General features: G+C 42.4%; 1 protein-coding gene and 1 non-coding gene across 2 annotated transcripts in view; one reads left to right on the top strand and one right to left on the bottom strand.

The window, feature by feature from the left end:
* Nucleotides 1-22,160, top strand: part of LOC128770426 (cGMP-inhibited 3',5'-cyclic phosphodiesterase 3A-like) — an 87,819-nt gene that overhangs the window by 40,312 nt on the left and 25,347 nt on the right. The window contains exons 2-4 of the mRNA XM_053884855.1: nt 8,255-8,305; nt 18,447-18,707; nt 21,324-21,481. Of these exons, the coding sequence (XP_053740830.1) occupies nt 8,255-8,305; nt 18,447-18,707; nt 21,324-21,481 (470 nt within the window). The remainder of the gene's footprint in view (nt 1-8,254; nt 8,306-18,446; nt 18,708-21,323; nt 21,482-22,160) is intronic.
* On the bottom strand, nt 11,947-12,019 carry trnar-acg (transfer RNA arginine (anticodon ACG)). Its single transcript has one exon. It is a non-coding gene; the product is annotated as a tRNA-Arg (tRNA).

Here is a 22,160-nt window from a genome sequence, read left to right as displayed (position 1 = left end):
TCAGCTAAAATCAGGAACCATATTACACATTCAAATTCATACTCTTGGGCAGTTGGACACTTACAGTGTGTTGTCACTGTGAAAACAGCGTTTAGCACTGAACACATCGCAGAACTCACGCTCACTTGCCTTGAAATGGAAATTAATGATACCCTCAAAAGGAGTGAGATGAAGTTGTGTGTCCTCCCCGCCATCTTTCTTTCGCCCCTGCTCATCCCAACAGACGTCACTGCGGTGCGAAAGAATTTCACAGTTGAGGTTTTATCTGGGCCACGGCAGCCTTTTAGCTTTTACTCTCGTAGCTGCACGAACGTCATGCACTTTGGAAAAACATCACAACAATATCCTATTAGCTGCACTTGAAAAACATGAAGGACTTGAAAAGTGTGAGGAGGGGTCAACGGAAGCTGCAGCGAGTGAATTTGCTCATGAGATCACATTTGCGCTGGAGGAGAATGTTAATGCACAACTGCTTTTCTTCTGGCGGGCCCTTGAATACCTCGGGGAAAGCCAAATAGCTCTTAGGGTGTGCGTGTGCTAATCTTTACATACACACAAGCGGGTTCCTCTTTGCCGACTCATGGCCGTCCCGCTTTGGCAGCCCACCTCAATAGTTCCCTTTCCTTCAGCGATGACGCAAATGACCCAGGATGACTGACCCGCTCGCTAAAACCTGTAAAACATTAGCCAGCCTGAATAGGAACACGTCTCTATACGCCGCTTCAGAGGCCAGAGGAGAGAGGGAGATTTATATGTGTGCTCTCTGGGGATGAAGTGGAGTCACCTGAACAAAAGCTACCCAAGTGTTACACTCCTCAGGAACAGCATTAATCCACTGTTTGGTCTTCAGTTGCCTGAAGATAATTCAGCCTACCTGCCATAAGTAGATGAAGATGGAGGGCATTTTTAGTCAAGCAAAGGAAACGTTCTGCAGTTGCCTCATCGGAACTGCAGAAAGAACGTTCTGCCCCGATGGAGCTCTTCTCAAATGATGTTCAGGAAAACACAGAACTGAAACAATAAATCATATGAAATGAATATGAAACTAGAAATATGTTGCAAATCCTAACTAAATCGTGGAGTGAATGTGGATTTTCGATTGAAAACACTCTGCATACTGCAGGAATTGATGAAAATAGGATACTGTGAGATGAGCAGCCAAATTTAAGAGACAAACTCTCTCATAGAGAAAATAAAACTGCTGCCTTTATTCTAATATAATTCATATGTTATTCAGGGTTTGTTGAAACTTGTTGCAGTTTGTTTACTTCAGGTACGACAAAGTAGTGAGTAAAAATTTTCTCCCAAACCTGTCATCACACTATACAGCTCTGTTTTTCCATCGGCAGCATAAACAAAGTCTGCACACTCACACTTTAGGACCAGTGTGCTGCTGGACCGTGAAGCTCTCCTGTCACGGCAGGAGCACATTTCGTGGATGAACGTCCAATACAAATGATTGAACGGCTTCTGTAAAAGTCTGGGAACATCTCCACCTGCAGGTGCCTCGCACGATTACAGCTGAGCATCACATACTTCAGCACCGGCGTCAGCAAATGTTCTCCAGCCCTTATTATGACAAAGTTGCCCTAAATATCTAATGCCTTCATTTGCTTTGTAGAATATGACCTACTTTCTTCGCCGCCGCCGTCAGAAGTCAGAGAGAAGAGATGTGCGAGTTAGACTTTCAGTACAAGAGAGGAAGAAGGAGGTGGGAGAGTGAGGGCTGACAGGCTTGTGAGTGTGTCATTGTCACTGCGATATATGTTTGGATTTGCACAAGAAAGTGATCACTCATAAACAAATGCATTTCTCTCTTTTAATGATGACAGTTGCCTTCACATTGATTCACCCAAGCTTGGCTCCTCTTCGCCTTTGTTTCCACTCAGGATTCAGCCCAGTCAAAACAACAATGAGAGAAATCTGTGATTCATTTATTGCTAGTCAAAACGGAGTCTGAGAAGGACAAAATTGGGATCCTCCCCTGAAGCGTCACATATTTGATCCGACAGCTGCAGATGTGTGTAACTCAGCTGCAGCTATCTAAAGGCGTACGTCTGGCTCGGATGGATGCACTCGAGTTGGTTTGTGGCGTAACTAAGACGTCTCTGACGTCATTCCACCTCATGTACAGAAACATGTCTGAAACTGTGTCTGAGGCAAACTTTAAACACGGATGTTTGTGTGTCTGATTCTGGTTAATATGCTGTTATAATCTCTAATGTCACAATGGTGCTTGAGTTTGCAGCATAAGACAAATCTGACATGTAAAATAATAGATCGGATCAATGTAACATGCAGCCCAGGGGCAACATGCGGCCCTTTCCTGGTACTCATGCAGCCCTTGTGACGTCATAGTGAAACTATAAATCTGGTCCTGAAAATGATGATGTGTCTTTATTGTCATCTTGTCGTCTTTCTTTCATAATTTTGGACTTTTTAATTTATTTTTATTTCTCGTTTTGTGTATTTGTCATTCCGTATAGCTTTTAACATTGTCATATTCATCATCATACTTTTCTATATATGTACATGTTTGTCATGGCTATTATGTTCAGTTAAATCTTTTTCTTTTTAAAAATTGCATTTATTTATCAAGATATTCACCACTTCAACTGACAATTAATTTATTAATAAATATGTGGAAAAACTATCCTTGACTAACATGCCATCCCATTAGAAATGATGGAATCCTTAACCAAAAATTATGAATAGTCATAAATCAACTGCTGGTACAATCACTTGAATGCATGAGACATACAGAATTCTCACTGGAGGTGAAAGTAAATTCGAATAGTGCCTGAAACATTTCATGTAATGTTAGTAGTTAAGTAGTTAAAAACATGAAATGGCTCTAAGATATTTGACTGATCTAAAAGTTACATTTGCACAACATTTAAAGTGAATTTAACCTGATTTTTTTTAGCGCCTCATGATGAATGGTAAATCTTAGACATCGTCTTACTACTGTGATTTCCCTCACTTTTCTGTCTGCAGTTGTCGAGAGCAAGAGAGCGTTCGACTCTGCTGCGCAGATCTGCAGGTCTTAATTTGACTGCCTATTACAGCAGCTATTACCATTGTTGCCGCTGTCACCTCACCGCCACAGAAAAGTGCTTCGCAGTTAGCCATTAGCTGCAGGAGCAAGTTCAACAACAATATTTTCCAGTGGATTGTTTGTGCTTTGACACCATGGTGTTTACCCAGAACCTCAGAGGCATGGCAGCCTGCTGTGGGCTGTGGCTCTCAGCCACGGCGCTGGACAGGACATGGCGGCGAACGCTGGCACCAACTCCACTGCCCTCTTAACACTTGGGGCGAGAGGAAAGCTGGGAGTTTACTTGGCTGCCTCTTTCTAGAGGAGCTGTACAGCACACTTCTCCTCATTGAATATGAATATTTGGGACCTTTTTTTTTCTACTTTTACTCTGCCTCAACAGTGAGGGATGTTATTTGCTCAAACCCAACTGATGACAGATCTTGAACACAACATTTCATTTTTTTTTTTTTTAAATCAATGTTACACAACAGTTCAAACCTCAAATACTGCAGGAACCTGACAACAGAGTGTTGGTGATGGACAGAGAAGCAGAATGGGGGACGCTAACAACAGATGTGATCAAGACGGCAGTTTTGGATGAAAGACGAAAGCAGTCATTGGCAAACAGCTTGAACCCCCTGGTACTAGACAGATGAGGGACTTAGATCAACAAGGCCTTTGCTGAGAACAAGCATGTGTGACGGACGAGAAAAACTGAAAACTAAAGAACACTGATGCAATAAGCTTTTCAAGCTGAGAGGCTTCGGCACGTCAAATGAAACACATTTTTGAATAGGAATATTCGTTCAAGGTGTTTTTTGAGTCCAAATGGAAGACCTGCCAACCCCTCGTACTTGACTTGGACCCAGGGGTATCCAAGTCATCACACACATCATGAATACTTTAGAATTGACTGAAGTGAATTGATGGAGCACAACAGCTTGTGAGTACTTTCTTCATTAGTTGTACATGTACCAGGTAAGCCAGCGCAGTAGCCCAGTGGTTTATGCTGCAGCCTCACAGCAAGCATGACAGGTTGGCTCCAGCTGGAGTGTTTGGCGGGAACCTGGTTTCTATTCCTGTACAATTTGTAGGTTATCTCTGTGAGGGTGTGTGGCTCTCCAAAGGCACTTCGATTTTTCCGCCGTCCAGAGCATTGATTCTTAACCATAGAGACAGGGCCCATGGTCGGGCCGCGAGCGCCTCCTTGAGGGCTGCTAAAAGTTTTTTTGCTTTACACATTTGGGCCGTGAGATGCTCAGCTTTAATACATTAGCCACACATGGTGGCAGTAGTGTGTCAATTGACTTGACAGCTGCAAATCTGTGATAGTTGACAACTATGGAGAAGTTCTTGAAAATAATTTTTTTTTTTTTTAAAGTGATGGTGCCCCCAAAAACAAAAGTGTTCACATGTTGAAGCATTTATTTTATCTTCTTTCTCAACAGTTCAAGTGTACATCAAGTGTATTTTTTTTCTCATTTTTTTCTTCAGCAAATTTGATGAGTATGGCTTGCATCTGTTCTGCTGGACCTTTTCGATGACAAATAACTATCTTTGCGAAGATCATGTCATTTCACAAGGCTTTGATTTGTTTATGTGTAAGTACATTAAATATGGTTGGTGATTACAAATGAAATCCAGTGTAATGGATCAGTTCTATTGAATGGGTCCCAGTCCCATTTGTTCTGGGAAAGGTGGGCCCCGAGATCAAAAAGGTTAAGAACCTTTGGTCTAGAGGACTTGCTCATGAAGTCATTGTAAATCTATAGAACCGATCATGTATTAACAGCGACCTGCCATTTTTATTTTGTACTTTTATAGTTCGGTTCCAAATTTGACTTTTAGATGTTCAAGTTTTAGGTTCATTTCATTTGTCTTCTTTTCATCTGTCCCTTATGTGATCGTATACTGTATATACTCAAATCTAATTTTACTTCACATTTAAATTAGTGTACTTTTTCCCTTCAGATAAAGACTCCTCGTCCTCATCCCGTCTTTCTTATGCATCACGGCCCTGTCGCTTCAGTTGCCCACTCCAGCTCATGTTAATGTCCACGTGAGGGCTGTAATGGACTGGCGACCTGCCCAAGTCATCCCCTGCTTCCTCCCCTATATAGCTGGCAGAGGCACCAGGCCCATGTGACCTTGTTAGCATGAAGAATCTTTGGCGTCTTTGTCTATTTATAAGTAGTAGATTTCAGCCGCTGCTGCTTTAGGCCCCACCCCCTTTGCACAAAGAGGCCACTCCCACTGACTGATATGAATGAAGTGTATCCAGCAGTAAATATGGCTTGTATGCTCTGCTTGGGAATATTCATAGTGAACGCTGCAGGGGATGTTGCGTGCACTCCAAAACAATAACACTGAGCATTTACTTCAGTGCCAGGCCGTTCATTATTTCACAACACAACATGCTATTATGCTGTCTGCAGAACCCTGATGAACGACTCCATGTGGAATCTAACAGAAACAATAGATTAATATTGATAGATGCATTTTCCAAACTTTGTTGCTGAAGAATATTAATCTCTTCCCCAAACTCTGCACTGAAATGCAGCGGAGCAGCATCACATCTCTTCATTTATTTGTGACGCACATCAATCTAGACGTTGAAAGTTCAGTAAATCTGCAACCACAACATCATAAAAATCATATTACTCTGGCATCAAAGAGGCCCAGATTGAAAGGTTATCTTCCATCTTCTCCGAGGCAGAGATGTTTTTTTCCTGTCAAGGAGTCTCTTAAAAATGAAGGTTTCACTGTGATAGAAAACCACTGCCTGACCTGGATTACTCCTAATAACAGGGCAACATTAATGAAACCACCAGTGGGTGAAACTGGGGCCACTGCTTTTCTGGTAGGTGCGACAAAGCTCCGGGACAAAAACAACTCCATTTGGGAGGATTTGCAGTTTTGGTTGCCTGGAGGAATTGAAGTGAAAAAAGTAGAAGAGAAGAAGGGAATTTGGCTGACTGGTCCATCTCCCTGTAGTTCCCCTATATTCTGTCTAGCCTCTTCTTTATGCTCAATGTGAAAAGTTTGGATGCAACAGTCCTGTAGATTGAATTCAAACATGCAGGCGCTGGGAGGCACAAGCTGATACCAGAACACTTTAAATAGAGCGGCTTCTATGCAAGAGCCTGGTGCCGGAGCTCTTCCAATAATCCCATTACCCTGTTGTCGAAGCAGTGACAAGGATAATGCTATCGCTGACATCTCTTCCACGAGCGTCTTGCTCTGCCAGTTTACCTGCTGACTTTTATTTCCCAGCTGACATCAAGTGCATGCACCGGTGTGTGTGTTTGATAGAGCCGAAAATTGAATTGCAGATAATGAGGAATCACCAGAGGAAGCTGTTCTGGTTTTTGATGGTCATCCATCATTATGCAGCTTTTAGAACATGTATGAATACGACTCAAAACCCTGGACGTAGATCCTGTCCTCACGCTGTTAGAATGCAGGTTAAAAAATTAAAAAAAAAAAAAGCTCTTTAGCTTCAGTATTGGAGGAGAAAGGGAAAGTCTACAAAAGGGTGGTGAGGCCAGCAATGTTGTATGGTTTGGAAACAGTGGCACTGAGGAAAAGACAGGAGGCAGAGCTGGAGGTAGCAGAGATGGAGATGCTGAGCTTCTCTCTGGGAGTGAGCTGGATGGATAGGATCAGGAAGCAGTAGATCAGAGGGGCAGCACATGTGGTCAGGTGTTTAGGAGACAAAGTCAGAGAGGCTAGATGGAGATGGTTTGGACATGTACAGAGGAAAGAGAGCCAGTACACTGGTAGGAAGATGTTGAGGCTGGAACTGTCAGGCAGAAGGTGGAGAGGAAGGCCGAAGAGGAGATTGATGGAGGTGGTGAAGGAGGACATGAGGTTTGTAGGTTTGAGAGAAGAGGAAGCAGTGGACAGGGTGAGATGGAGGAAGATGATCCACTGGGGCGATGCCTGAAGGGAGAAGCGGAGAGGAAAAGAAGGAGAAGAAGATTGGAGAAGAAATACCGAACTGTTGCATGTTCCAATCATGCCACTGAGCAAGTTACCCTGTTCTTCTGACCATAAGATGAACAGCGTCATAAGAAATAGGTGAAGCAAAACTTAAACCAACGTAAACAAGCGGCATGGGATGACGCATAAAACAGCACAGAGAAGCTGCCAAAAACAGCAGAGGAGAAGTAAAAACAACTCATTCGTTTACATGAGCATGCTCTTCTTCCTCAAAAATTGTTGACAAATCCCTCATTATTTGCAGATATAGCTGCTACTTCTACGCTTCAGTGGGGGCGGCGGCGTTTGACCCACACTTTTTTGTATACACGGAATGAAAACCCATAATTTCTACTCTCTACATATGTATTAGTTGATGTTGATGACGCTGTATTGTCCATCACAGAACACACACTCACACACATTTGGACCAGGATAGACTTGTTTTATGTAGTCACCTCTCAGGTTGATCTATCCTTCCACAAGCCACAGCCTTTCCTTTACCATTAAAGCTTCAAGTTAATAAGAAATATATAATGGCATTACTCATCACAAAGTCCCAACTATCAAACATGACTCAGTGCCGGTTCCTGAATGAGCTGCTGTTCCACTGATGCAAATCTTTAGACCCGCTTGTTGGAATCTCTGCGGGACTTCACTCCACAAATCAGGATTTGGGTCCAGACAGACGAGTGACTGAAACCCACTGTGTCCGACGTGTTTTTTTTTCTCACCGTGACCGAGCTCAATGACCTCTTACAGTACTCTAAATTACGCCTGAATTATCTCTTTTTTTCTGGTATGCTGAGCTTGCCGCTGTTGTGTTGAAAAGCATCCTGCTGGGTTTAGGGATTCTGGCTCTCACGTTACCCAGAAATGTGGGACATGACTGTGCTGATGCATGCGGTGACTCCAAGAAAGTGAGGTTTACTGGGCCTGTGGGAGGACACAGTGGCTGGTAATTTGACAGCGCGAAAATGCTCAGCCTCCACTCGCCCCGCAGGCTACGAGTTAGAGCTAAAGCAAACCAAACCTGACTGTGAAATTGCATTAGACTGTCTGAGCTTAATGGAAAGAAAATAGACAAAACTCATTTTTGCGTTTACAAGCGTTTCCATTCCCCCCACGACCATTTGCATCACGAGTCTGGCGCCGCCTCCTTTTTTTCTTGTCTCTGGGTTGCTGGACAGAAACAGGACATGCAGGTCTGACGGTCTCTTTGTCTCCTCACAGATGCTTTCCCGCTCAGACTGGGACCACAAGCGAGGGTCACGAGGATCACAGGTGAATATTTCAAAAGAGATTCAACACATCAACATAGCAGACACATCCGAATGCGGCATTTCAAGCAAACACACACATTTGGATTCTCATGTTTGTGGGGACCTCTCGTTGCCATAATGCTTTCCCCAGCCTCTCATCCTCAACTAAACCATCCAAAACAAATGACTAACCTTAACTAGGACCAAACTTAAACCGAATCATCATGACCCAGTCATTTTGATGCCTTCTTCCTCAAACTGAGCCTTGGAATTGAAGGGTACAGCCAAATTGGCATAAGGTCCTCACAAGGATAGTGTTTTGCCAAGTCCCCCACAAGTGAGTCCCAACCAGAGACACATACAGTACACACACACACACACACACACACACACACACGTCCACACACCTTGTAAATGACGCAAATGGTGAAAGTGCTTCCAAGAACCAATTTCGGCTGAAACAGCAAGTCCAGAGGTGTCACTTCCCCCCCGGAGCTGTGGGGGTTTCCTAGTAATGCTACACCTTGGGGGTTATTTGTTCTTAAGTCTGAAGCCTTAGGTAAAGTCTGAACTAACCCTTTTCACAATGATAATATGGTGAACCAGTCATGTGATCATCCTCTTCATCCTTCAGTCAATTCAACCCTTTTAAAATAAACAATCCTTCCTCAACACTCAAGTGAACAGTGGAATGAAAGAAGCAAACTCATAGGCAGAGCAAAGCCGAGTCACACCATTATATCATTATAAAACCCAAATTCTCTATGTCTGACACTCTACTGCAGACCTGGGCAAAGTGCAGCCCGGGGACCATAAGCAGCCCTTTGCCTGTGTTTTTGCGGCCCTCATGAGATCAGACTAAAGCTATACAACTGATAAGTAGTCTGACTATTTTTTTATGTTGTTTCTTTCTCAGCATTGCTATTTCAGCAATTATAACATGTTCAGGACAAAAATTTCTTTTTGTCATTTTAGTGACTATTTCTTGTTCCTCAAAATACATTGAAAGAATGTAAAATATATTTTGAAATTATTTTCCTTTTAATATTTCCTAGACATTTGTGCTATAGTTTTAATTTTATTTATATTCAAAATAAATTGCATATTAAATTGAATATTTTTATAGGTTTCATGCCATATTTGCACTTCTTAATATCCTTTCTTCCACTGAATCTTTAACAGTTATTTTCGTTCTTGTTACTTAAGATTATTTTTTCCGCCACATTTCTTAGCCATCGCCGCCTTTCTTTTGGCATGGCGGCCCCTCACAACAGTCAGTAGGAAATTTAACTGCCCACTGAGATGTTTCTCAACTAGGAAATTGGTTCATAGAAACTCAGGCTGTCTACGAATCACTTTCGATGGGTACCTTTGAGTTACCTCCTACCTCCAGTGACACCTGTTGGTCATTATTTAAAAGATTTGCTTACCGGTCCACACTACTTACCCGAGTGCATGTATCAAACTGACGTCACCATGGGCAAATCCAGCCCCCCGTCCAGATTCCCATTGCAATATACGCGAAGGTGACGCTTCATCTTGTTAACACAGTGGACAACTCTTAGAACATGGAGGAGCACGACTGATTCCATGAAACGTCGGAGAGGAACAAAAGGGAATACATGGTGCCTGGGAATAGACCTGGCTTTCTGAACTAAGAGGAGATTTAGGCTTTAGAGGACACACACACACACAAACATATCATTGAGATCAACCTTCCCTGTCCTGAGGGAAAAGGGCCGTGCGTTTCGGAATTGATGTATTGAGCCGCAACAAAGCTGCAGGGCTCCACTCTCAAGAGCGTTAGAACAAACAATGCCCTTGGTCTTGTCAGATACAGTAAGTGTCCAGCAGTCATCCTATCAGAAGGATTTCCTCTGGAAATGAGCAGACGCTCTTCAGACGGGGGTATGCTTAGATTGCAATATACACCGCGAAGTTGTGGTCGGATGGAAAATAAGCCCACTATCATGAATAGAGAAGACAGCTTGGCAAATGGCTTGAAATCACATTAGACAGCGTATAATTTCCTAGAGATGTGAAGTTTCATAAAGAGGCTTATCTGGTCCCAAGATCAGCCTGCCAGTATTAAAACATCTTCCCTTAAAGCTCAGAAATGTTCAAATAGCATGGTGCTGTTCAAAAAAATGTCCAGGCGTCATCTCAATTTGTTATTTGGGGTTAGTAGGCAAGCACATATTTTTGATTGATGCATTCCCTAAACCTGCTATTTAGACTCTGCGGTCAGTTCAGTCATCTTTTTATTTGGGTTGGTGTGCGTGTTTGTCGGTGGAATCCTGTAATAGCCCTCCGACTGACAAGACATGTGACTGGCTGCTTGTGTTGGCATCTGCCTCCATCCTGTGGCTAGCTCTCGCTGGCCCTCCTGTCTTGGACCTAGTTGGACCTGGTACCGTGTCATTATGCCTTTCAAAAGGCGCTGGTGACAACCGTGCTCCAGCGATCTTACTGTATGTGAGCGCCATCCTTTACGCATTGGAAGTTTGGTTTTCCAAACCACAATACCTTCTTCCCAAAGCGTGCGCTGGATGTCTCGGCTTTGGAAATTGATGGCGACGGTACTTATGGACGGAGCTAAATATTTATATTCAACTTAGACACACATTGATTTTGGAACGTCGCTGAGGGAGAATATCAGAGAAAACAGTACGCAGACTGTACTCCTTTGACTTTCATTGTAAATGAAAACCAGTGGAAGAGAAGCCAGAGGAGCAATGAGATTGTAGATGTACTCATAACCATTGAGAAATATGGCTTCAGCGTTTTTTTAACTGTTGCTTTGGACTCGGTTAAAGGAACTGCTCTGCTTTCTGTTTTTCCTTTTCTTTTTTTTACTCAACTGGCGTCACAAAGCAATAGCCAAGTCATTTCTCATAATGGTCTTTGGGAATCCTTCACAGTTTCTTAAACTTGATAAATATAAACAATATACTTTTGCTTGTATGCGTTTCTGGCTGTATGAGTGGTGAAAGAAGAAGAATGGAGAAAGGCTTAGATTCTTTTTCCTTCTGCTGGTTTCACATTATTTCCTCTCCATTGTGGGAAGAATGTAGGTAATCTAATGTAATGTAATGCAATATAGTATAATATAATATAATATCATTCAATCCACAATATCAATCTTTCTTCTTTGAGAATGACACTGTGGTCCGCAGCTATTGTTTATTCAGTCCTTGTTCCTGCTGTTATTTGCATACGTGTGTGATCGAGGTTCGAACTGATAAAAATTTGTCTCACAGGTTCTTCCAAAAAATGTGATGTCACAAAATGCATGGCTCCCATGACAGTGTTTTAGAGGTTCAAACCGCAATGAGATTTTGGCACAAAAATCACTAACGCTTATACCTCAGTCAAACAGCTTCAGTCCACCGCCAACTCAATTGCCCAATGACAAACAAAAAGAAAAAAAAATGTTTTTTTTTTTTTTAATCCTGGATCCAGACAGTGCTCTGGATCACGCCCAAAATTAAATCATTTGTTCCTTGTCCCATTTCACATATCTCCTGAACGCCTCATCTAAATCGCTCTGAAACCTTTCAAGTTATTTTGAACACAGAGAGAAAAACAAACAGAAGGAGGTTGGAGAGCCCTTTTTGAAGAACTTTGAGTGGTCAAAACTGTTTCTCACTAAAGTAAAAGATCCGAGCCAGCCAGGAGTCGAACCTAGAATCTTCTGATCCGTAGTCAGACGCGTTATCCATTGCGCCACTGGCCCACGATTCCTGGATGCGGAGGGTGATTCGGATCACGCCCAAAACTGAATCAATTTTTCCTTGTACTGACGTTTTCGTCCACATTCGTCTAAAACTGTATAACCTAAAACCTTACCTAAAAAGGTATTATTATTATTAAGTTATTTGGAACACAGACGGACAAAGCAACGCTGTTGAAAACATCTATTCAGCGAAGATAAAAAGGGGATAACCTGAAAACACACCGGCATTATATAAACATATATGTACTGTATTGTGCAGGATTCAAAAACATACATATTTTTTCAAAAGAGAAACTGAATTGTTTAAAATGAAACATCCTTAAAACATGACTTTAACATGGGGGGTGGGGAGTGAGGGGTTGGGGGGTTGGGGGGTGGACAACAGCTCATGCACTCACGCAATGCACTGTTTAGATAGATTAATTTGCGTTGTGAATTGTTTTGGATTGTGGGAGGAAATTGGAGTGCCAGCACCGAACACATGCAAACGTGTTCCCTCAGGCTGGAAGTGAACTCGTGATTTTCTCGCTGTGAAGCTACTTTTCAAATTAAAGGTTTCATGTTGAGGAAACGCGAGCTAACTTCGGTTCGTGGTGGTGGTGGGGGGGGTGGTTCTCCTCGTTTTTCGACCCTTGAGCGGATTCTGGAAGTGAGAATTCTCTCGGTGGAGTTTTGTGTTTCTGTTTTTCCGGTGATTCTCACTGTATCACTTCTCTTTTGTTCTTCCAAAATAACATCATCATCTCCAAGGATTCTCTTCATCTAATCCTCCCAGACAATAGCAAGCAGGTCCAAAACACTCACTGCGTTTGTACTGAAGTGCAACACATCAAACATGTTTTTTAATCACACTGACTTCATAACTGCATCCTTCATGACATGCTGAGTCCATAAAGATTTTGTTATTATACAGTGTCTACCAGAAGTGATACCAGAAGTGACATAGCTTGAACTTACGTCAATGAAAGATTACTCCCCGTCTATTGTGATTCAAATCACGCTCATGCAAATGTCTGCAGAACAATAAGACTGACTTGCTCCTGGCCTCAGTTTTGAACTACAAACCTTAGCTTTACTAGTACATTCACTCACAGGGACTGAAGGTCTGTAATTGTCTCAGGCGACCTCAGTAGGAGGATGGGACTGAATGCATGTGGACCATCTCAAAAATGATAACTATGTGACCTTTGTTTCGGAGTACCTCAATAATAGTTGACATCAAGTGGGAGGGTTTGTTTGCACCGACTTGATGTCCTCAGCTTTTATATTTAGAAGCAGTCACAGCAAAAGTGAAAGGTAATAAAACATAGCATTAAATGTATGGACGTTTTTATTTTGTGAGTATGGAATAGATGTTTAGAAAAGTGCAGTCAAAGTCAGTCACACTATGGGGCAAATCGCGAAGTCCAAGTCGCGGGCGGAACCAAGAGTTTGTATATAATTGGTGGACTCTAACAGGAAATAAAAGTCTGAATAGAATGTGTCTCAAAAAAAGGATCATGTTAGCATTAGCATGTCTGTGGCTCACCTCTGAATCATAACTCAAGAGAGACTCAGGTTTTCTCTTCGAAACACCGACGTTGTTCAACGAATTCCCCTCTCTTTCCACTTTCATTGTTGATATATTGGCCAGACGTTTTTAGTGACAGTCGGACTCTTGCAGAGTTTAAAATGTTTACGGGTCGCAATAAATGATTGACCGCCCAGGATTTGTCCCCCGTGCCTTGAGTTTGACACATGATTTGGCAGAACAATGAAAGAGGAAAACAATCCAATAAACAAATTCGTTCACTAGTTCTAGATAAATAAATACATTGGTATGCTAACTACTTCCAAATATAGCTAGCGAGTTGCCAAGCTGGCTTGGTGGATGGTGTCTATTTATTACCTCCACCAGTCATGCTGTGGGTGATGTTATGTATTAATGGGGTCTCTGCTTCATTTGTTTGTTTGTTGACAGAATAACTCCCACACAGCTGATATATTGGTTGGTGGAATAACCCAGGTCTAATTTGATGGTGTGGTTTTTGTAGGTTCTATTGGCATTGTGAACGTAAAACAGCAATTTTTTTGTAACAAATTCTGTCTTCTGAATCCTTGCCACCGAGGGAAACTCAAATCTTTCTGCGAATACAAGATGAACACAAAACAAACGCCTTTGCTGTTTAATTTATTTAAAATTAACCTCTTGCCTAAGAAGCTCTGAAACTAGTTTTCCTGAACAGAAAATGAATAAAACACAATGCATCTGAGTACTATTATGTAACTATTTCATTTATTGATCGCATTTTAAAAACCTGAGTTTCTGAGCAGAAGTCTGCCGCAGTATTTCTCACTCCACCCCAAATGTGAGGTAGCTAATGACGGTGCCTTGAAGACAAAGTGCATCCTCTCAGCAACGTATGTTTGTTTATGTTCCTTGCGCTACATTCTCTGGATAAAAGCTTTTGTATGTTTCTATCCGCTGATGTCGTCTCAGATTCGTGAGTTAGGTCCCGAGGTCTCAATGCTCCCTCCGTGCGAGACCGATTCCTCGCTGAGTTTCCGCAGCACCCATGGATGTTTTATCCTCGCTGTTGAAAGCAGTAAAAGCTCCTGGGATGTTTTCTTTTTAATTCTTTTCTCTTGTTGGGGAATATTGCAGTCATGTAATATGTATTTACTCTGAAAAAATGGAAATTCAATGCACAGTTTCTAGTAGGTCACTTAAAAAAAATTAGGCACTTCAATAATGATGTTAAACTTTCTTTATACATCTAGAAAATTTAAAATTAAAATAACATACTACTACTAATAATAATAATAGTAATAATCATAATAGTTAAACGATACCACTCTGGAAAAGATTTGAAACCTTGTGGATATTGCATGTAGTCACGAGGAGCGAGGAAGAGACCATCCATCTCTAACATGTGAGCAACTGTCTGTGTATGCTAACATGTGTGTTCCCGCATTAATCACTGTTGTTTTTCGGCCAGATGTTCGACACATTCTTCTCTTTCTCTCCCCTCCTCTTACAGAAAACTCATAAATCATTCTGTTAATGAACTGAGGAGCAGTTTACTTCTGATCCCCACAGCTAGGGTTGTACCAGGAAGACATTAAGAAGTATAAGTAGCTGTGATGCGTCTGTGGCTCAATAGTCTTCTGTGGGAGGGTGTTTGCTCCAATGAACAGAAAGGTATTGCAATCCAGTTTAGTTTCTAAATGTGATCAGTTCGAACTAAAAAGAGTACCTTTTTTGATGCTGGATTGTCTGGTGTTTATTGTTGGCATGCTTAACCCCTTAGGTGCCATTGTTAATCGCAACAGGCAGCTGGATTTAAACAAGTCAAGCTGCAAATATGGAGCCTGATTTTCCACAAGCAGATGCAACTTCAAACTTAGAAACGTGCGGGCGTGTTTATATGAATCTTTTGGAGACTGGAAACATCCCCCAGGACAAGGAGAGGAAGGAGGCTGTAGAGCGGGTTTGATGGACTGAAATCCTGAAGAGGAATATTCACTCTCTGATCAAGATCAGACAGTGGAAGAAGTGATAGAATCGATGAAATCTCGGCAGGCTCTTTGTATATTACTATAACAAGTGTCATGTATTGAACGGTGTCCCAGCGGTCAGCGCTGCTGCCTCTCAGCAAGAAGGTTCCAGTTCGAATCCAGCTCTACACCTTTCTTCAGGGAGTTTGAATGTGCTTCCCATGCCTCCGTAGGTTTTTTCTGGGTGCTCTGGTTTCCTCCCACAGCCCAGAGACATGCTCACTAGGTCAATTGGACACTCTAAAATTGCCCCTAGCTATGTGTGTGTGTGTGTGTGTGTGACCAGTGCCTGACCTTGAGGGTTAAGCAGATTTTTATGTGATGGCAAAGCCCATAATAAAGTCATGCATGACAGCCAGTCTCGATGCATACAGTCGTCAGGATAGGAAGTAGGGCAGATATCTGCTTGGCAAATGACCTGCTTGACAAATATTTATATAAAATATAAATACTGATGTAAAAAGTATATTTATATAAAATAGAAATATCTAAAATATAAACATATATTTGAGCAAAAGAAAGCGCCATCAACTTCTTCATTTGAGTGTACATTATTTATCTATTCATTTTTTTTTTCAATTTCCAGATTTTTTTAATAAATTGGTCAGTCAACATCAAACCAACCAATGAGATTCATGGATGTGGTGAATGAGGACATCTGTGTGTACAAAGAAATTCAATTCTCAAGTGCTGAACATCGTCGTTGATGTCTTGTTCATTGAATGAATCCGCCTTTTGCTGTCATTAACAACAAAAAACAAGTTAATACACAGAACAGAAACATGGTTTTCACCTGCCATTTCATGTACTAAAACACAAGAGGGCAATATCATGATTGTAAAAATGTGAGTGAGACGGCATCAAATAAAACTGAATGTCGCAAAAGCAGACAAATATCTTTCTACTAAATTTAGTTCAGAAAATGTGATGAGGTCTTCCAACATTTGTCTCCCAACCTCTTCATGCCTTGTTTTTAATAACTGGAAGCCGAACAGACCTGTATAAGGAAACGGGAGAAGGCTTTGATGCAAGATGATAAGTTCAAGTTTCTTCTCGAAGCTTGTCGCTGATGTGTGTCTCTGAACCCTCCACAACATTTGTGGTGATGTTTGTCAAACAGATGCTTTCCGTTGACTGATGCTAGATATTAGTCTATGAGCGGTTGCTGTTGCCTCTGTTTTTTTCTTTTTACAATTCTAAAAGCAAAAGTGAGTTTTAAGCCATGAACATCAGCTACTATATGAATTTGTCTTCATGTTGCTGAAATACAGAAATCTGAGTAAGGACATTCCTATTTTCAATGAGACTGTGGCTGGAAGATGCTGAAGGACGTCATCCCCTCCATGTTTCCTCTGCAGTTTCGACACAGCTGAGAAGCCGAGCAGACAGGAGGATTAGCAAGACAGGAGCCAGTTTTGTGGGGCGCCACAATAAGTATGAGTGATCAGAAGGTACATCGTCATTTTGGTGGAAATGTTTGAGAGCTTGAGGTCAGAAAACAAATTCTGGCTTTCAACTGGAACAGCCAATTACACCCCAGATTATGGAATAATTGGTGTGGCCTGTGTGCAAAGGTCCTTGTCAGTGTGTGCCCACGCTTTTGTGAGAGAGGCATGATTTAAAGGGCTTGAAGTCCATCTGTTTTGGAGTGGTAATAAAACAAATCAGCTGACGCCAGCTGAACCCTCTTGCTCTGAGGTTCAAAATGACAAAGTCTTGTCAAAGTGCAGCGATACCTTGCGAATTCCAAAACCAACTGAAAGCAGAAGCAAGGGATTTCACACTCATATAGCCGTCTTGTAGACTGACAGCGTAAATAGTGACCAGATTCACTTCTTTCATGAGGTCCTCAGATTCATGACTCCAGATACAGTATTTAAAAAATAGATTTTAGCTGATGTTTGAATCGTCACTGGGTTTAAAACACTCTCCCTCTCTCGCCATATACAAACATTTTTAACAGGTAACATAACCTCTTCCATTTTCTGTCAGTGTCAAGGCGTGATGCAACCATGAGCTCCTCTCTGGCGTTCGCTAGTTTATTTACAAATCCCTACCTGTTGTCTCCTTAGTTGTATATTTCAAATAGTCATGCTAGTCTGCGCCAATACGTGATTCCTCAGTCCAACTCCCCCTTTCCAAACAGACGCCTCTAATCTCCAGAAATGTAAAAGAATAGCTGAAGTCAATATCAATATTTATGAGCCAACAGTGTTGCTTTACTTGAGGTTTATTTATATAAGATGGCACAGAGTTCTGCAGCATGCACTGCCTTCAAATAGCTTTGGATTTTCTGCGTTACCGTTAAGCGAGCTGGGATCTGGGACTTCATTGTCTATGCAGAGAAGTAAATATGAGCCATTCATTTATCCGCCCTTGTTTGCTGAGCGGGCAAAAATAGTCCTCATCTTAGCAGCGCGGCTTTTAATCAACCTCTAAACCTAAGACAGTTCTGCACATGGCTTTTCCAATGGTGATTTTTGGGTTCATGGATGCAGTCATGGGGGGCGTGGAGAGGATAGAAGTGACTGGGGATTATGGCTAAAGGTGGAGGAGAATGACGGGAAATGGCGTAAGAAAAGGACGACAACAGTCCAGCTGTATCTTTATATATGAAGCATTTTACGCCATATAATGTCCTTTTGACACTGATGGATTATTTTAGCTGTGTGCAGCTGCTAGATCTTTGCGCCAACAAATGATGCCAGTGTCACATTAGCCACGTTGTCCTCGAGGGAGACATTAGCCAACTTAACACACCTGCTCTTCACGCCTTCCTCTGGTTAGCGCCGCACAACTGCAGCGCGACCCCTCCACTGTACATTAACATCAACTTGTGTTAGCCGCTGCCCCCTTGTTTACCCGCTCTTGCTCTTCTGTCACTCCGCAGTCGTCAGGCACCACTGTCATGGTGGACATCGCCGTGATGGGAGAAGCCCACGGTCTTATCACCGACCTGTTGGCTGACCCTTCGCTGCCGCCCAACACCTGCACCTCGCTGAGGGCTGTCAGTAACATGCTCACCACGCAGCTCACCTTCCAGCCGCTGCACCGGCCACGCCCTGTTCCCCTGCTCAACCCCAGTGATGCTTACGTCTGCTCCGACTCAGAGGAGGGGCCTGAGAAGGGGGAGAAGACGTCCATTCATAAGGTAAGAAAAAAAAAAAAGTGCTTTGATTATTAAAATAAGAACAAACAAGAACCCTGATTTTTTAGTTTTGAGAGAGGAAATAAAATCTTAAAATATTATCAGATTTCCAGTAAAAGTCTCAGGATAAAATAGAGACTATTTAACTAGGTAGTATTGATGCACTGTATTATATATATATATATATATATATATATATATATATATATATATATATATATATATATATATATATATATATATATATATATATATATACGCACCACATTGCTGGACACACACGTGAACTTTTCAGCCCGTGTTTCGGCTAATGAGCACTTCCTGCTCTGAGCTTTGAGCATCAAGCGCTGGAGTATATTTTTCTTTAGTTGAGTGAAGAAAAATAGTGCACGTCTACCGCTCAGAGCACTGTTCTCTCTTTCATAGCTACAGCTGTGTCAACATGACGGACAGAGCCAGACTGTGTGTGTGTGTGTGTAGTGTGCGTCTCTAACAGAAGATGGGGAACATGATGGTAAATTCTCTCCTCAGAAGGTTCCAAAAATGGTCGTGTGAGTCAACATATTCTCCTGTATTAGCCAGTGGATAAGTTCGCAACAACAATGCACATCAGAACATTCCGAGGCAGGGGGGGGATAAAAAGGAAAATGGTGTTGTGCCTAATTTCTGAGAACCCTCCGAGTACTTTTATTATCTGTCACATTGGAACAGCAGGGATCTATTTTTAAAGACGCTCATGCTCAACTTTTTTTTTTTTGTTTTCGACTATAATAAGTCCATACACTCAAATATACATGAGTCTGCTGTATCCGATTTCAATCAAGAATGTGGTGGAGGGTTTTGTTTATCTGCAAAAGGCAACGCTCGTAGTGGAGGTCACTTGACTCGCCAGCAGCACGTGTCGATGTGCTCGTCCTCTGAATATGAAAGTGACCTGTGAATGGATTCATTCAGTATCCTGAGAGGATCTCCACTGGGTCACACTGCCAAAGATTAAGAGAGTGCAGAAGGGAGAGAGGGGGAGACTGCCTTCTTTGGTGCTACGCTGCCAAGCTGCTGCATGGCACCCAGCTGACGGAGGCATCACAAGGACAGGGGCCAGTGGGAATCCTGCTTAAACACAAATAAAGAAGAAAGGGAGCGCGATCCATTTATGTTTAATGAAATATGTGGAATTTCGTCCCAGAAATCGAGGAGGAGGAGCTCACAAGCATCGTTGAACTGCGTACATATGGCAGAAGCCACGCCACTGCAGGCACTCACACACTCAAATGCTGAGCTCCACCCCTGCCCTGTCAAAGTTTAACAAACCTGCTGGTGCAACTCACACCCGTCATGCTCACTCTGCTTCTATTTCACTGAGAAGAATCTGTGAATCTGATTTCATCAGAAGTATTGCTTGTGTTGGCTTGCGTGAGGTTGAAAACTTTCACTTTAGTTTGGAAAATTACATTGGCTAAGGAGGTTATGTGTTCATTTGTGGTCTTGTGTAACTCACAAATGGATTTCAATTGAGGTCTTCTGAAGGTATGACTGTGGGATGAGGAACAGTTATTACACGTTAGCTGCATCCACATCCACACAGACGGGCACATCTTCCTATTGGAACCAATTCCTTGCCAGTTTCTGATAAATGCTTCGTAAAAAGTAAGCTATATTCGTGCCAACCCACTAAAAATAAATAATGTTATACATATGCCAGGCCTCTAGTCTGCGCTGTTATGATCAAACAACAAACAAGGAAGGTGGCACAGCGCATGTGCACAAGCGAAACAAGAGTCATGGTCAAACTCAAGATGATCCATGGACAACAGTTATGAATATCAATTCCCTGAGTTTGTTTGTTTTTTGATAAATGTATAATCGCTTGCAATATTAGACTAGTGTTTGTGACTCGTTTCTCTCCAGAGCATGTGCTTTAACTGTCAGCAGAGTTAAAAATATTGGCTGCAGCTCAATGTAATATCACATAATCTGTTAATTTTGTGTTAATACTTACATTACGATGAAGTGTTGTCGCCGGTATTAGTGTGAATGACAACTTTAGGGAAGAGCTGAGAGGGAGATGGGCAGTGACATCCTTGTTTTCAAAAAAGGTGCGGCACTTCTGAATACACAGCGGCATGGATCCAGTCTGGAACCTGGGTTCAAAAAGTACCATATATATGTCACTGAAAACGCAGGATCCGTGTGAACGACAGGCCTATCTGATACCAAACTTGAGCAGATATGTCCAAGTCTGTCTCTGTGTGGACGCAGTGTTCCTGCTAATTCCAGAACAGTTCTGCCACCTTCTGTCCAGTCAAGTTTATTACGATCAATGATTTTTAAAGTGCTAAAAAAAAAGAGATGGCAGAGAAAATGCCACACAGTAATTTAAGATTTTTATTTTCAACCATTAGCAAGTAGTAGACTCTCATCCTTCCAATGTGATGTTACAATGTTTCTCTGACTGTCTCCCTTCTCTCCTAAGAGTCAGCAGCAGGCATTAGTCACAATTGAGCAAAGTAGACACGCAACCCAGCGTGCACAGCAACACTTAATTAACCCCGGCTGAAGTTCCGTCTTAAGGCAAACCGTCACACGCCTCACTCTTTCAATCTTCTCCTCTCGCTGCAGCGTATCAGGAGAAGTCTTCACCCGGGGCTTCTTAGAAGGATCTCCTCTTCATGGACCACCACCACTTCTGCCACAGGCCTGCCGACCATCGAGCCCGGGCCTGTCCGCAGGGACCGAAGCTCCAGCATCAAACCCTATCATGAAGCGCTCACATGCAGGTAACAGACTCTGTTGCTCAGCGCGTGCTGGCGCATCCACCGAGGCTCCTGCTTTTGCTCCTGTCTTGTATTTACATACTGAGTCCAATTTTTGGTTTATTTTTGCAAGCACTACATTTTCTTCCTTCCCAAAGGGCATGATCTGCTGCGGTTTGAGCCAAGCAGCCAACTATTCCCTATTTACAAACATGAGAACATGAGTCTTTCACAGCATATTAGCTCCCCCCTGTTCTGCAACCATCTCCGCCGCGCGACGTATCACCCTGTAGGTTGCAAGGTTGAATCCCTGCAGTGTAGCTTTAGTTTCGCCAAAGCCATCTGCACGACTGAACAGTAATGGCACAGCAGTTCAGAAAAGAGATGCGTGTGCAACGGGAGCCGGAATGGAAATGTGCCCCACAGGCAAACGCATTAACCTGAATAACTAAGACACACTTCCACTCTCTGCACATCGCTGCTCAATATAGAACAAGAGTGAGGCTGCAGTCAAGTATCGTGTGCACCTCCATGGAGGAGGCTCCAATAGAGAACTGTACTTCTATGTGGATGATAAAAGGACTTGTGATTTTGAAGCAGCAGTGAAGTCATCGGCCTCAGGTTTTGTCATATTGCCATGGGGGGATCATCACTCACCAGTCACCAACCATTGGAACAAGGGAAAGTCAAGTCAAAATCATTG

The sequence above is a fragment of the Synchiropus splendidus genome, chromosome 14 (genome assembly GCF_027744825.2).
Source record: "Synchiropus splendidus isolate RoL2022-P1 chromosome 14, RoL_Sspl_1.0, whole genome shotgun sequence".
NCBI lineage: Eukaryota > Metazoa > Chordata > Actinopteri > Syngnathiformes > Callionymidae > Synchiropus > Synchiropus splendidus.
The sequence above is the reverse complement of the archived record's forward strand: the minus strand, read 5'-3'. Positions and strand labels throughout refer to the sequence as shown.